Raw genomic sequence first — 15,394 nt, forward strand, 5'->3', positions numbered from 1 at the left:
AGACTATAAGGAGGATACAAGTATTGTCTAAAGAGGAAGGTCTTAAGCTGCCATCTGAAAATACTTAGTGACTGTGCTATTCTGACCTGTAGGGGAATTTCATGCCGCAACCTAGGGGCCAAGACAGAGAAGAGTCTAGATAAATGCTTTCCTAGTACCTTGAGAGATGGTGGTATCAGTCAAGAAGTCCTGGAGGATCAGAGAGATTGAGGTGGAGTTCTGAGGTATGACGGTGCTGACCATTCCTTGGCTTTGTAGATGGACTTTACTTTAAATCTAATGGAGAGAATGCACGAGTGGAGTTGTGTTGGAGAATTTGAGATGGCTGAAAACAAGTCATGCTGCAGTATTCTGGATCAGCTGGAGAGGTTGAGTTGCACTTAGAGGAAGACCCATCAGGAGTGAATTACAGAAGTCCAGTTTGGAGAATTAGAGTAGTGTTGATAAAAAAGTATGAATGGACATGACTGAGAGTGAGTGAGATGAGAGTGAGATTGGGTTAAGTGGGGGCTACAGTTACATACATCAACTTGTCAATATGGCAAAAACTCGGATCACCTCAACTCTCCTCATCTCCACTAAGCCCAATCCTTTCTCCTGCTTTCCTCAACACTGCTTTGTTGTATTTTTTATGCGACCATCAACCTCCGTGGGTTTGATGTGTATGCTGAACACACTCATAGAGTAAACAGTGGAGACTCACCCACCACTTTTCGTCGTCTTGCAATTTTGGTTTCACGTCTCCTCTGACATTAGTTCTTTACATTTACATTTAGAGCTTTTATCAGACACCCTTATCCAGAGCGACTTACAATCAGTAGTTACAGGGACAGTCCCCCTGGAGCAACTTAAGGTTAAGTGTCTTGCTCAGGGACACAATGGTAGTAAGTGGGATTTGAACCTGGGTCTTCTGGTTCACAGGCGAGTGTGTTACCCACTAGGCTACTACCACCCAGTTCTTTCATTGTGTGACATAGCCCTGTGACAAATGCATGACAATTAGCTCTGTTAATTTTGAAAGAAAACAAATGGCTTCCTGATTGTTCTTAGTGCAAATGTGCTCAATACTAATCAAGTTGCCTAGTCATTACAGTAAAATATTGTAGCGAGGGGTGTGGATGGGGAGTTCAGCAGTCATGCTTGTTTATTTAACACAGCACAGAGGACAGCACTCACACCAGATCACTAACCCCAGTTCTAAACTCCAAACCTTAACCTGAACAAGAACTCACTAGTCCCACTAGCGTTCACACAGACAAGGAGCCAACCTCTCCGCCTTGGAGGCGGGCAAATGCAAATGAACCCATTCCTATTGGCTGTCGATGCTACAATATTTTGGCACAATAGCGCCTCACTATGAAACTATTGCTGGCCTACACAACATAACAACCAATGTAAAGGTATCCTGGAATTCATAATTAGTTTGACACAAACAATGACAACTTCACTGTGCTATGTTACAGCCCTAATCCAAAATGAATTAAAGGCATTTTTCCCTCAGAATTTTACACACAAAACCCCATAATGACAACGTGAAAAAAGTTTACTTGACGTTTTGCAAATATATTAACAACAAAAACTCTGAGAAAGCACATTTTATAAATTCTGCCAAATACTCATATTATTGGAATAGGTTAAAAAAAAGAGTTAGATGACTTCAATGGAGACACTAAAAAGTGTTGCTTTGCAGAAATGAAGTCATCTGAAGGTGATGTTTTAAAATGTCACCACAGAGAGGCAATTTTGTCTTTTATTATGTTACCTGTGCTCTATCCAGCCTAGAGATGTAATTATGTAAAATGGCATCATCATGAAGTTGTACAAATAACCATAATAGCTTGAATAAGTAGGTGGTCTTGTGTTTCCACCAAATCATCAATTTTGGTCTATTTACTAATGTACGGAAAGTATGTAATTATGTTTGGCAAACTATTTCTTTAACATAAAAAATCTGTACCAAGCATAAATTCAAGGGGTAGCTACACATTCAAGATGCATGTAACAGTTTTTATATTTTCTCTCTGCAAAAATGTCAAAATAAAATGTGTGTAGACAGAAAAAGCACACACTCCCCTCCCCTCCCTCCTCTGTGCTGCTGGGTCACCATACACCTAGGAGGTTTTAGTGCCGCGAGTGTTGGCTAATCCTGATGCTCGGCCCTGATTAATGCTGCCATCTCCCGCCGAGCAGCGTCCCCTGATCGGACCCAATCTGGATAACCTGCCTCCCTCACAATGAATGAGCAGAAACAGGCCCGTCATGAATTCTTTAACAGCTATCCCTCCCAGCGACAGCTTCCTGATGAGCTCCCTGTACACCCTGGTGATAAGACACTAATGCACAATGCACTTAATCTTCACAACAAACCGACTCAAAGTAGATATTATTAATTTGACAAATAATCTGCAATAATCTGCAGGGACATATTTACAGGTAGAAGGTCCCAGACAATATGAGGATGAGGAGCCACGTCACATTCATGTCACATGCTTTGGAAGGATAGGGATGATCCATTAAGGGTCAGTGTGGGTGTTCTTGGGTTATGGTGAGGGTTAGGTTTTGGAAACATACAGAGGAGAGACACTGAGCATGTCAGGAAAGGGATGCTGAGGATGGAGATGCAAGGCAAGAGGAAAAGAGGAAGGCCTAGTTGGAGGTTTATAAATAGGTGAGAGAGGACATGCAGACATGCAGGTTGGTGTGGGAGAGAAAGATGCAGAGGAAATGGGCAAATGGAGATGGTTGATCTGCTGTGGCCACTCAAAAAAAGGTCAGCTAAAAGTCAAGGAAGATTTAACATAAACCTTAGTGTTTTGGTGTGAAATTTCCCATACCCATGAACACCTGAACAGTCACACGTCATGCTAATAGGACACAGAGCATCTGTAGTGCATGTAGGTTAAGAAAATTATCTCCATGAAAGTGCAAGATTCTGCTTTTCATTGCTGTCATCAAAAGGCTGGTTTCATAATGAAACAACTGTATTGAAGAAGAAAAATACAAAAAGAAAATTCATTGCAGTTTGATATGCTACACAGATTTATCAAATTAAACACACACACATAACAACATTATTATTATATGTATGCCATTGTTAGGATCTAGGGCCATAACTTGGTAGCATATTAAGACTATGACAAAGATAAGTGATGTTTAAAGACACATCTCTTTAAATATCATTATGCTATTACATCGCTTATGCTAACCCAATATTCTGCTGAAACAGAGTACATATTTACTTTGGTAATGCTCCAAAAGAACATGGAGAAAGATGCATTAACACCGCAACATTTTATGCCTGCTTGGGTTGTTTCATGTTGGCTGCCCATTTGTGAGCGAGAGCTATGTTTGATGCCTTTTCCTTTTGTTCTGTTCGTTCAAGCTGGATTTGATTTAGGAAGTTTGGCTTTGGCATTTTCATTCCATTCAAGTTGTATTTAAATGATCCCACCATTGATTCGACCGGGCATCTTGATTAGTTAAAAGAAACCCTGGGAGTGATCATTGCCTCGCCGAAGCTATAAATACCATTCCAATACCATTTGTTACGTTGTTTGTCACAATGTGTCATGACCAACTGTTGCTGGTCATCATACAAATATTACTGGGATTTTTTGGATTGTGTAATAATGAAAATCTGCACAGCCAAAGACTGAATATACCATATTTATGAGAACAGCTAAATATAATAATAATAATAATAATATCCATATAAAAATAAGTATAATTATGTGATTATTAGTAGTAACTAATAGTAACTAGAGGTAACTGTGGTAAAAATGTCACAGTACAGTATTTCTTTTGTTTCTGTTCCAGTGGCTTGGCTTTGTACTCTCAATGTTCAACTGTGCCCAAAAAAACAGACGTTTTTAGATTCTTTGGACGTTCAGGTTGTCCGAACACAAAATACAAAGCACTACAAATGCCAGAGTATGCCAGAGTAGTGTACTGTGTGCCCCCTGAAATATTAATACGCCATCCAGCCTCCGGCATTGAGCTAAGGAGACTCTGTCCTCCACCCTACTGAGCAGAGACCTGCCACTGCAGATTAGTAGACTACAGTGGGGGCTTAAGGACACAGAGGCAGAAAAATCTCCATTTTGGGACTAAAACTATCGAACACTGACAGAAATTGTTTAAAAAATTAACTGGTGAAAACATTGATATAATTATCTATATTTCATCATTTATTTCAAGCTTATATTTTTATAGTGTTTGGAAGATTACTTTAGAAATGTAATTTGTATATAAAATACAATAGCAGTAAAAATAATGGAGCTAATTACATTTGATTACTTTTGTAAATTACGAATTAATATTGTTAAATATTAACCATTTTAAAATTGTGTAACCTGGCAGTGTTTACTTTACAGAAGTACTAAACACTGACTACTTCCAACCTTCTTTTAATACATGAATAAACATCATTATAATTGATCAATTCAATAAATATAATATAATTCAATAATATAATAACGGCCACCACAAAGACAGATTTCAGTCTTTATTTACTGTAAGATCATATAGTTGTATAGTCGTAACGTTTAAATTTTTTTTTATGTTTTTAATGAGTATTGAATAATGTAAGAAACTTTATGGTTAGTTTGTGGTCGTCTGGTTCTAATACCAGCATATAATGTCTTTTGCAACTAACTGAAAATTAAGTCTTTAATAATCACATGGTGTTTCTGTCTCATTTTTTTTCCTTTATTGAATCAGTTCAGTAAAAACATACATAAAAAATGACTTGAAATTAAAATTCTATTCAAATTTCAGTTTCATATCTACTGCTATCAATAAGCAATGTTCACCTGGCAAGCCTGTAGCATTTTTCTCCAGCAGACCACCTTCTTCATGGTGTCATGGTTGAATTGCTATTATCAACTTATAAATCGCTGCATTTATGACACATGGTTGGGCACTTGACTAGTCCGCACTGTCTTCCATATGATTCCCATAATTCCCCATGATGTTTCCCCACTTTAACTCTGTAGCGATGGCTTTCGGTGGCAGGATACAGTCCAGCTCCAACATTCGATCAGACGATGTCAGGACCGACGACTCATCACATTCAAATAAGAACGTCCACTTCACAGGGATTCTCTATAGTCAGTGGCCACTGCAATCTGTTTGGCTGACAAATACAACTTGCTTTATTATTGCTACATGTCTAATATTAAACATTAATATTCTGTATACAATATTAAAATTTTAATCATGAATCTTTCAATAAGCAACTGTAATTTAATTAGACCATTTCCTACAGTAAAGTAACAGATTCCAATAAATATATTTTTTCATAAACCACATACACTTTATACTAAATACATCCACACACTGATATATTATTATATTGCTGCTACTTGTGTGCCTGGTTTGTCTAGTTTGTCTCGACCTGCATTATTTTATGGGTCAGTTCACAATGTCCACAATGTCCTTTGTCATGTTTTTGTGTTGTGTCTATTCCATTTGTCTTTTTGCACACTGTGAATCTCCAAAGCTTTGGAATCTTGTCTCTCTGTGTACTTGTATATAGTGAGATGACAATAAAGGGGACATTGACTTTGATATTTTTTGTAATTAACTTGTAACTCCCAAACACTGGTTATTTTATTGGAAAAGAAAAATTTGATGGAGCATAAAGCAGAAAAGGGCTGTCCTAACTCTTTATTATTCAGATAAAAAATCTGGTGAAAACAATTTCTTATATATATCCGAACCATAGTCCATAGACATTCTGAACGTGGAAAAATTAAAAAGTCTACATTTTACTCAGTCTAAGGGGTAAAAACTGAGCTGCTCAGGGATTGAAAACAAGGACAAAAGGAAGGTTCTTACTGGGGCGGGGGGAGAAAAGAAACAAATAGCAATTTGACCAAAGAGTAAACCACATTGATATTGTGCTTCCAAGAAATTTGTTCATCATAAAGTTCAATTTTGTGAGGCGCTCGAAGGCAGTACTGCACTGAGCAGTTTCTCATTCTGACCCTACAGAGAAGGTGATAGCATGTTTTTCTCTGATCTCATCCCCTGCCATTGATCAACCCCACCTCCACTGAGACTTTGCCACAGTGTTTGCCAGAGTCTCTGTAGGTTATTGATTGGTCCTGTACCACAAAGCTCAATTTCTTCTATAGAAAGTCTTTTTCTTTCGTTCTCCAAATCCTGGTTTTCCAGATTTTTCTGGGCAGCCTGCAATGGAAGTCAAACCCTTGAGCTTGTACTGAATGGATTGCGGTCTCCTCAAGATGAACCAGACTGAGCAAATGAACTGAAATCTTGCTCTTGTAAACATTTTACACACAAACAACACTGTGGGACAATCTCTTTTTCAGCTCAACACAGTTTAGGCAAAACTTCTAAAATGTCTTTTCACTGACCGCTTGGCACACTGAAATTGTAAAATGCATACATAAAACAGTAACCTCAACTAGGCTAACATACGAAGAACATAATGAAAGGGCTGAAAGAGAGTGCAGCTGTAAACTCCATATACTGTATTAATAATAATGGCACATACCTCATCTAATAAACAAACGTGTTCTAACAAAAGGCGGAGGTTCCATTAGAAATACATAGGAAAGGAAGTGAGTGAACATTTGATTTTAAATGATTTATTCAGGGCTCTCAACCACTTGCATGCCCACATGCCCACACACCAAATATACAATGGTATTTCTCTCCAAGGTGTCCCATTACATATAATAAGGGTTTAAAATTAATACCCTCCACTGGCCAAATCTACATGATCAAGTTCAATAACGCAGTTCATTCCATGACTAAACGTCCAAATGTCCACGTCTACTCTGTTCTACTCATATTCTACTATCTCTGAATGGAAGTAGGATTCTGAAAAGAACCACAAAGACACTTTTAGTCATTTTATTAGGGGTAATACATTTTCATAATATGACTACTTCCTGTAGATTATGCGGTTGTGAAGCCATTCAGTAATGTACTTTATTATTGATTGAATAAATGTTTTTGAAGGGTATTTTGTAATTAATAATGCAAAGTCAAATGTTGTTAAGGAGCCCAGATGGACTAAAAAGGATTCTGGGTTCACGTGGAGTTGTGTGTGTATGTCATGCAATATCAATAAAGACACTAAATAAAGATACACCATCAACATCTCAAACATTTACTCTCAATGAGTAAATGTCTTTAATGGTGTGTGGATGGTAGAGGAATGTTTTGCCTGGTAGACCAAAAAGTAGAGTTTGTCCCATGATTAGAATTAATGGATGAGCTGCAGCCGTATGGAGTGAATTATCATTTAATTTGTAGCATAATAGTTAAGATGGTCATTTGTGAACAATTGGTAAAAGAGAAAGTGTCTTACGCAGCAAAAAATAAAAAAGTAAAATGGTTGAGCCTAACAGGCCAGATGCTGATTCCCGGTGTATGGAACTGATTTTTTTAAAAAACAGACATAAAAATACCAAAAATCATCACAAGGAAGGCCTGGTTTAATGCAAATCATTTATCTTTTAATCCAGTACATACTATAACAAACGAGGGCTTGTGTCCATCACAAAAGCTAAATCTATGTCTCAAAGGATTTCCTTTTAACAAAAAAAATGTGTGGTCAGTAATGCTGGTGGTCCTTCAAATCTACATTCTCCAGAAGACACAGTGGTTCTTTTAAACTCTGCCCATGTTAGTTCCAGAGTCCCAGACGTGGTGAACATTGGATATTCCATATACCTTTAGGAGAAGTCCGACCAGACAAAACTTCTCTTCTAGAACATACAACTATTGCATTAATCTTGAGAGCCCCAGCTGAGCTTGTCAGAACCTCCCCAGAACCCGCAGTTCCCGTTCAGCTGCCTGCTCAATGGCCCGGTGGATGACGCTCACTTCCTCCTGTGTCAGGGTCCTCACCATGTGGCGGTAGGTGATGCGGTAGCAGTGGCTTCTCTTCTGAGTCCTGAGAGACAGACAGAGGGAGAAAATCCGTTCAGCGGATGTCACACATTTTGCGATATGTGACCACCATATCACCAATTTTAAAAAGAAAAATGACCTCATTTGACCTCAGGAGGAGAGAAACACAAATTGAGTTTACGACTCTGCAGTCCCTTTAGGGCTGCCTGTCTGAAGGCAGCACATTTGCGATCGTTTTCACCACAATTGGAGTCGCGTTGCAAGACAATTTGCTTGCTGGCAGGCATCCACACAATAGAAATGCGAAGAAGCTTCAGACTCCTGAGAGCCCGCTGTGACTTGAGGCAACGTGACTCCTCTCGTTTCTTCATTCACGCGGGCGGAGGGGGAAACCAGAGCTGGTAAATTCTGCATGGAGCAGCCAAGTGAAACAAAATGGCTGACAGGCGACAGCAGCGAGAGCAATCCCTGCGGATTTGGGCTTCCCGATCTACTGGGAGGAACAAGGGAGGGCTTAATCACATTCGCGTCAGCTTAGCCAGCCTGGAGAGCGTAGCTGGGAGACGGACATCATTTTATAAAACGGCCCGGGTAAAACAGTGGAGTACAGCCCAATTTCAACTGGTCTGTCGGTAAAGTTCCTTCTTTTTCGCTTGAGACCGTTTAACTGGTATTGCATCTGTCAAGCTCAGAGGTCTGGGTCGAATAGGAAATGAATCTGCTTTTGCCAGGCGAACGGTAATGCTAGTGACAGAGTGCAAAGTGCATCTGTTCGTCTAAAACGAAAGAGAACGTTGGATCATTTGTGAATGACCAGCATCAGGCCGAAATATTTTAGCCATTATAAGACAATTCGTGCCTTTACAGTTGTTTGGAGTATCATTTACACACATGGAGGGCATCTGGTAAAACAAGAATACTGTTAAAAAGTATTAGATATACCCAGTTTCATTAGCATGGAGTAGCATTAATTAATGCTCACTAACAACATCCAAGCTGTTATCCTGGTGTCTTTGCAGATTAGAAAAAATGAATATTTGTGCCATCCTCAGACCTCACTAGGCAGTGGTGGCCTAGCGGTTAAGGAAGCGGCCCTGTAATCAGAAGGTTGCCGGTTCGAATCCCGATCCGCCAAGGTGCCACTGAGGTGCCACTGAGCAGAGCACCGTCCCCACACACTGCTCCCCGGGCGCCGATCATGGCTGCCCACTGCTCACTCAGGGTGATGGGTTAAATGCAGAGGACAAATTTCACTGTGTGCACCGTGTGCTGTGCTGCTGTGTATCACATGTGACAATCACTTCACTTTATTTATTTATTTATTTTCACTAACTGTTCTAACTGGAGAAGAAAGATTCTGCTCACCTAGTACTGCCAAGCCCTTTTCAACAAAAGCTATTTGAAGGCTACTTCTCAAACCAAACCTACATATTATAATGTGAAAAAGCATAGAACTAGTTCTAGGCAACAAACTAAAACTAATCTAAACCTAAAACTCACGTCAACGGTTGGTTTAGGGCTACTGACCAAGAAGTCTACCATTGTTTCTGATATTACGTTTGGCAAGAACTGACATAAATATAATTCAAAAATATCCAACATTTTCAACAAACAGGACTCAAGAATGGTACATAAAAATATTTCATACATTTTTCATACTGGTGCCACAGCAGTAATTTTTACTTGGGACCCTTAAGAGGTATGAGGTCACTGCAAGGTCAGCTGACACGGGCTGTAAGGACACGGCATACGAACACAACTTCCCATCTGCAGAGCTCCATGTCTCTCATCTGAAACGCCTTCTGGGAATTTCATGCTGTACCTCCGCACTACACAGTAAAGATTGTACAGTGAGAAATGGAGCATACTTGCCAAAATCTTACCACGCCATCCAACAAAGACACCCCCCCCTCTTTTATGCACAGACACACTCTAAAAATAGCAGCACAGGGTGAACATTCTGCAGGGAATAGAATCCAGTCATGACTGGCAGACATAGAAGTATCTGTAGTGTCTTGGTGGAAGCCGGAGGCAATAACTGGATTATCTGAGTGCCAATTTTGAAAGAAAGAAAGAAAGAAAGAAAGAAAACTATTACTACAAGGAAAGAAAATAAGCAGACAACGATTTCATGAAAATAGAAGCAGAGCTGAAAATAGTGAAAGAGACTATTTTAGTCAGGCCACCCCCCTCGCTGCGAGGCGCAGGGCCGCCTCGTCTCCCTGGCACCACTCTCGTCTCCCTCCGACAGCCCTGCGCCGTGTGAACACCGCAGAAATTCCGCAGGCCTGACAAATTGCCATTCGGATTCGTGTGGAGTTCATCTACGGCCAAAGCAGCTAATTGGGTAAAGTGATTTCCTTCGGCATCGGACTCTTTTATCACCCCCCCCCCCCCTCCTCCATTACAGCTCCAAAAGAGTGATTATGCAACAGTGACACGTTAGGCAGGATCCAGATATTCGCTGAATGCCGCTGTGCAGGTGACTAGGCGTGTGTTTTTACACTTCCAGCATTAAATTATTCACAATATGTCCGCAGCCATAATCTACAGCCATCAATAAGGTGCTTTCTCATGCATCACAGTCAGTTGTCTCTATCAATGTTTATGGTTCACGCACAGATTCCTCCATCTTCCCTGGCGAAGGGGATATCTGACATTTCCAGCGAATGCACAGGTGTTCAATAATTCATGGCGTAGAGGCAGGAGAACAGTGATCTGAACACACACAACAATTCCTTTTTATTGAAGCCGGCTGCAGTTTATTGCTCAGCAGAGTGGACTTTTTTGGGAGCAGTCAGCCAGAGTTACACGTTTTGAGTTTTGCTGGAAGCGATGAAGTGCACATGTGTGTGTGTGTTACTGGCAATAACGAATATAAAGGGCAACACCAGTTCTTCCATGAATGGAAGCATCAGGATCCATGGGCCTTGTATTAAAAAGTGACTTTGATACCCTAACAGCTGGTTTGCATGTTTATAGTCAGGCACAATCCAGTGTTTCAGTGTATGACACTGGGAATTAGGGCACTATTTTTATACTGGCACTATGCACTACTTTCACTCTGTTAAGGTCAAAGGTGTCCCCAGGATTTACATAAATAAATAGATGACACAAAAACCAAATACCGATTTAAATCAATGGGTTGAAGTAGTGTGCGTGACAGCTGTCAATCATTAGGCTCTTATTAGGCTGTTATTATTTGTTTCATCTATTTATTTAAATCATGAGGACGATTTCAACCTCACACAGAAATAGCTCCCCAAGAGTTAATGGTTCATTGATTCAACAAGTTTCTTCCTGTTTTCATGAAAATGCATCAATCTCAAACTGACATTAGGAACACATTAAGCGTGTCCTCCATCGGCCATGATGATGGCCAGACGTATGCAGTCTGCATGGCACAGCAAGTGATGCAAGAGGGCAGACCAGGATGTAACTGAGAGAGCTGCCAACTGTAGTTACACTGTTAATGGCACACACACACACACACACACACACATACACAAGTAAAGAAATAATTGGTCTCAGGCAAACAGGAAAGAGGAGACCTCGCTTATTACACTCAAATAATTTGAGTCCTGCTGGCTGAAGACACTCTCTCAATCTCAATCCATGGACACATTGTTAACCCCCTAGTGTTTAACCTCCAAACGACACAATGAGCCCATGGCTGCTGAATTTGTACACAGTAATTTGGTCATCTGGAAATAGAGAGCACTAAAGGTAAATATGAAAGACCCGGGACCCTCCATGGTAGTTAGGAGTGCAGCTCGTGGGCAGTTGGGAGAACATGATAAAATACATTGCCACTGGTTGAGCTGTTTTAATGTGTACTTTGGGTGTTCCAGTGTTACAAAAGGGGCTTGGAAGTCAAGAAACAAAAAACAGTGCTTAACTGAGATATGCATATATTTACAGTTTCTAGTCTTTTGGGGTCACAGGGCAGATTTATTTAATATCTTCATCTTTTATTTTTACAAGAAATAATAGAATAGAATAGAATAGGGTGGTTGCCTAGTGAGTAAATACGGCCTATGAACTAGAAGACCACAAGGACACAGGTTTAAACCCCAATTATTACCATGTCCCTGAGCAAGACACTTACCCAGAGTGTCTCCAGGGAGACTATCCCTGTAACTATGGATTGTAAGTCGCTCTGGATAAGGCTGATGTTATTTCTGAACATCATATTGAAAAACACAAATTCTAAAAAAGGCATGTAAAAAGGCCCCTGTTTTCATGTCATAAATATCGCATATTACTTAGAAATGTCTTAATATTTCAGTAAACATAACTGTAACTGTACTATTATTGCACTATAAGCTCATACAATAACAATTGTCTCATCCATTATCTTATCAGCGTGTCCATGATCAGACAGAGTGTAAGTGTAAAAGTACAGCCATTATAAGCTTCATGGTACAGACAATGAATATGTGATTGTGAGGAAATCAAAATCAAAACAAATCTTGTAAGGCTGTAAAAATTTCATCAGTGATTTCATCAGTGAAATCCTCCCTCAACTGTCGGGCTACGCCAAGCGGCCTGATTCCGCGAAGCCTCGCAAAAGAGCCAAAAGCATCAAGTATTGATCCCAGCATTTTCTGTAAAAAGTGACAGAGCCCACTGGGCCCGAAGAAAAGGGTGTTGGATTCCATTAAGAGGGCCCATCCAGAGAGGGCAAGCATGCTGTTTACTCCCCACCAACACGACTCATTTCGTTCTGAAGGGAAATGACTGTGAAATGTGACACCCTCCCCCTGATGGGCCAGACTCGGGAAGACAAGCACAGAGCCAAACTGCCTCAACGGGTTGTTAATGATTTCAGCAAGAGGTGCCCAAAACAGACTAGGCACTTGCACCAAGTGATAAGTGAAGTGTTTGTCATTGTGATACACAGCAAGCACAGCACACGGTGCATTTAACCCATCACCCTTGGTGGTAACTCAGTGGCACCTTGGCGCCTTGGGATTTAAACCGGCAACCTTCAGATTACGTGTCCGCTTCCTTAACCGCTAGCATCAGGTATTGATCCCAGCAGGTATTGTCTAAGACTGTCTAACCGGGTCAAAATGGACCGTTCCTTTATCTTGGCAGTGTTAACCAAAAAAAAAATCCCAAGGAGCCCAGACAGATCTTCTTAGAAGCAGGCTTCCAGGGATATAAGACAGATACTCCCAGGAATTCCCATTCTTCAACCCTCTATCGGCACCTCAACGCTCAACTAGCGAGCGATGATCAATGTAAAAAATGAACAAGACCTCCTTCCCACTCCCGGTGAGAAGAGGAAATTAGAACGCTCTAAAACTAAGCTGACCTTTGAAAGGCACCACACCCTCTTGCACAGTGGCAAACTTTACTGGTGCCGAGTGACATTTCAGTGCACGGCAGGGCCCAAAACAGACAATTAGCGTCTCCTTATTCAACCTCGTATCCAATCACAGTTCAGTGTTAACATGCCCTTTACCGTCATGTATTTCTCGATGTGCCGATGGCCGAGAACCATTAGAGTCAGAGCTCAGACACGCCCCTCGGGTCAGAACAGGGTGGCTGGCCGAAAATGGATCAAGCGCAGCTCACTTGCGGTGTCAGAACAGGAAACGTTAACCTTGGAACCTTCTATGCAATGTCAGTCGGGTTTTGACACCTCGTTTAATTTACACAGTTAAACCCCAGACAGATCCCACACCAGCATAGCTCCATAAGAGGATTTAGCCACTTCTCCACTTCCACACGCTTCCTGATGAAAGGCAGACTGGTGGAAGAAAGGCCACACTTTTCTAATCAAAGAGACCCTTGGTTTCTCCACCGGCACAAAAAAAGAAGAGGTGAAGAAATCAATTTGCATCCTATTAAAAAACTCGCGCAGCACAATGACAGACTGCCTGTTTCTTCAGTAACTCATTTCTTTTCTAATTATACCTTACAGATATGGAAGTGGAAAGGAGAGCGGTCTCGCTGTCGTCCCTCCTCGCTCCCCATCCCAAAACCCAAGTCCGTTGTCTCGCAGAGCAGGTTACACCAACGGAAGCATCAGAGGTTTTACCCTCAACCTGCTGCCGAAATGTCAGAGCTAAAAGTGAAATGGTGGAGGCTGTGTGTTGCGCTTCAGTCGTCAAAAGCTTCTCATTTCACTGCATTAGATTTGTGTTGATTATCATTGTAAAATGCAGGAAGGCAAAAAAAAGACTCAAGAATTGGGCCTAATTGCAGAGGGAACATCTGATGATTTATAAGATTGTAAAAAAAAAAAAAAAAAAAAAAACTGTGTCTGAGGGCCATCTCTCATTATCTTGTAGGAAGAATGATAATAAGATTTCTCCAGTGAACACAGCAGCCCCCCAAATGAGCAAAACTACCCACCCGAGGCACAAACCACAGGATGTCTATTAGCATTCAACAACTGCTGGACATCAGACTCAACCAGGGTATCTGTGATTTTGAGTTCAATTTGTAAGACCTTTTAAAGGCCAATATCACATTCCAAAAAAGTAGAACTTAAAATTGCTTACAAAATCTACAAAATTTGGCAAACTGTTGTTTGCTATTTAATTAATGTGTTGGTGGGTTTAAAAAATCCCCAAAATCCCCAAATCCTCTGCTTTTAATACTGGCTGACGGGAGAATTTTATGCCTCCACTGCATTTATACCAAACACGCACAACTGTAACTTAACTTTATGCAGAATGTGCAGTGGGCTTTGTCTTTTTGTTGTTTTTAACTGGTCTTAACCTTTAAGGGTCTAACCCAACAGAGATGCTACAGCAGGATCTCCACCAAATTAAAGACTGGGTGATAATTGGCAGATGTAATTCAATGTAATAAATGTATAAAGGGCCGACAACAGGAAAAGGTGAAATCGTTGTGGCATGTACATGTAACATGTATGGATTCGGAGTGTTTTAATAGCTCCGCTGGATGTGGCACTCCTGCTGCTCTCTGGGGACTATGCTGAGGAGTCTTCACGAGGGGGTTGGACTACCACTGAGATCCTCTCTCCAGTCAGAGCAGCAGTGAAAGGTTATCAATTATTTGACAACATGAAGCCATCCTACCGCAGACTGGCACACACACCCACATGCCATCTGCTGAAGGCAGGAGTCACTTGAGCGCCAACCGGTGCTCTCACCACAATGTAGTCACAACAAGCTGGGTGGGCATGGTGCCCAAGTGGCAGTGTGGACAACATGGACCAGTGGATTGTGTTACTATTCTGACCAATCAAAAATATGGCCTCATGAAAGCTGAATTACTGTCCAAGGGAAATTATTTAAAATAAAATGAAAAATCACATGTACTCACACACATGAAAATCATTTTGGTCCATTGCTCTTTGCAGAACCTCTCAAGGTCCATCAGGTTGGATTGGAAGTGTAATTGCCATTTTGGTCTGAACATCTCTCCTCTGAGATGTTCAATCGGATTCAAATCTGGGCTCAACTCTGGGCTCTGGCTGAGCCACTCAAGGACATTCACAGAGTTGTCCTGAAGCCACTGCTTTGAT

At 40.9% G+C, this 15,394-nt stretch overlaps 1 protein-coding gene across 3 annotated transcripts in view; it reads right to left on the minus strand.

Annotated features, from left to right (window-relative positions):
* Positions 1 to 7,468: 7,468 nt before the first annotated feature.
* The window catches only part of fars2 (phenylalanyl-tRNA synthetase 2, mitochondrial), a 102,705-nt gene continuing 94,779 nt past the window's right edge, over positions 7,469 to 15,394 (minus strand). For all 3 annotated transcript variants that reach the window (XM_028968690.1, XM_028968689.1, XM_028968691.1), the window contains exon 7: positions 7,469 to 7,930. In XM_028968690.1, the coding sequence (XP_028824523.1) occupies positions 7,792 to 7,930 (139 nt within the window). In that variant the 3' untranslated portion in view covers positions 7,469 to 7,791. The remainder of the gene's footprint in view (positions 7,931 to 15,394) is intronic.

Source organism: Denticeps clupeoides, chromosome 2 (genome assembly GCF_900700375.1).
Source record: "Denticeps clupeoides chromosome 2, fDenClu1.1, whole genome shotgun sequence".
Taxonomy (NCBI): domain Eukaryota; kingdom Metazoa; phylum Chordata; class Actinopteri; order Clupeiformes; family Denticipitidae; genus Denticeps; species Denticeps clupeoides.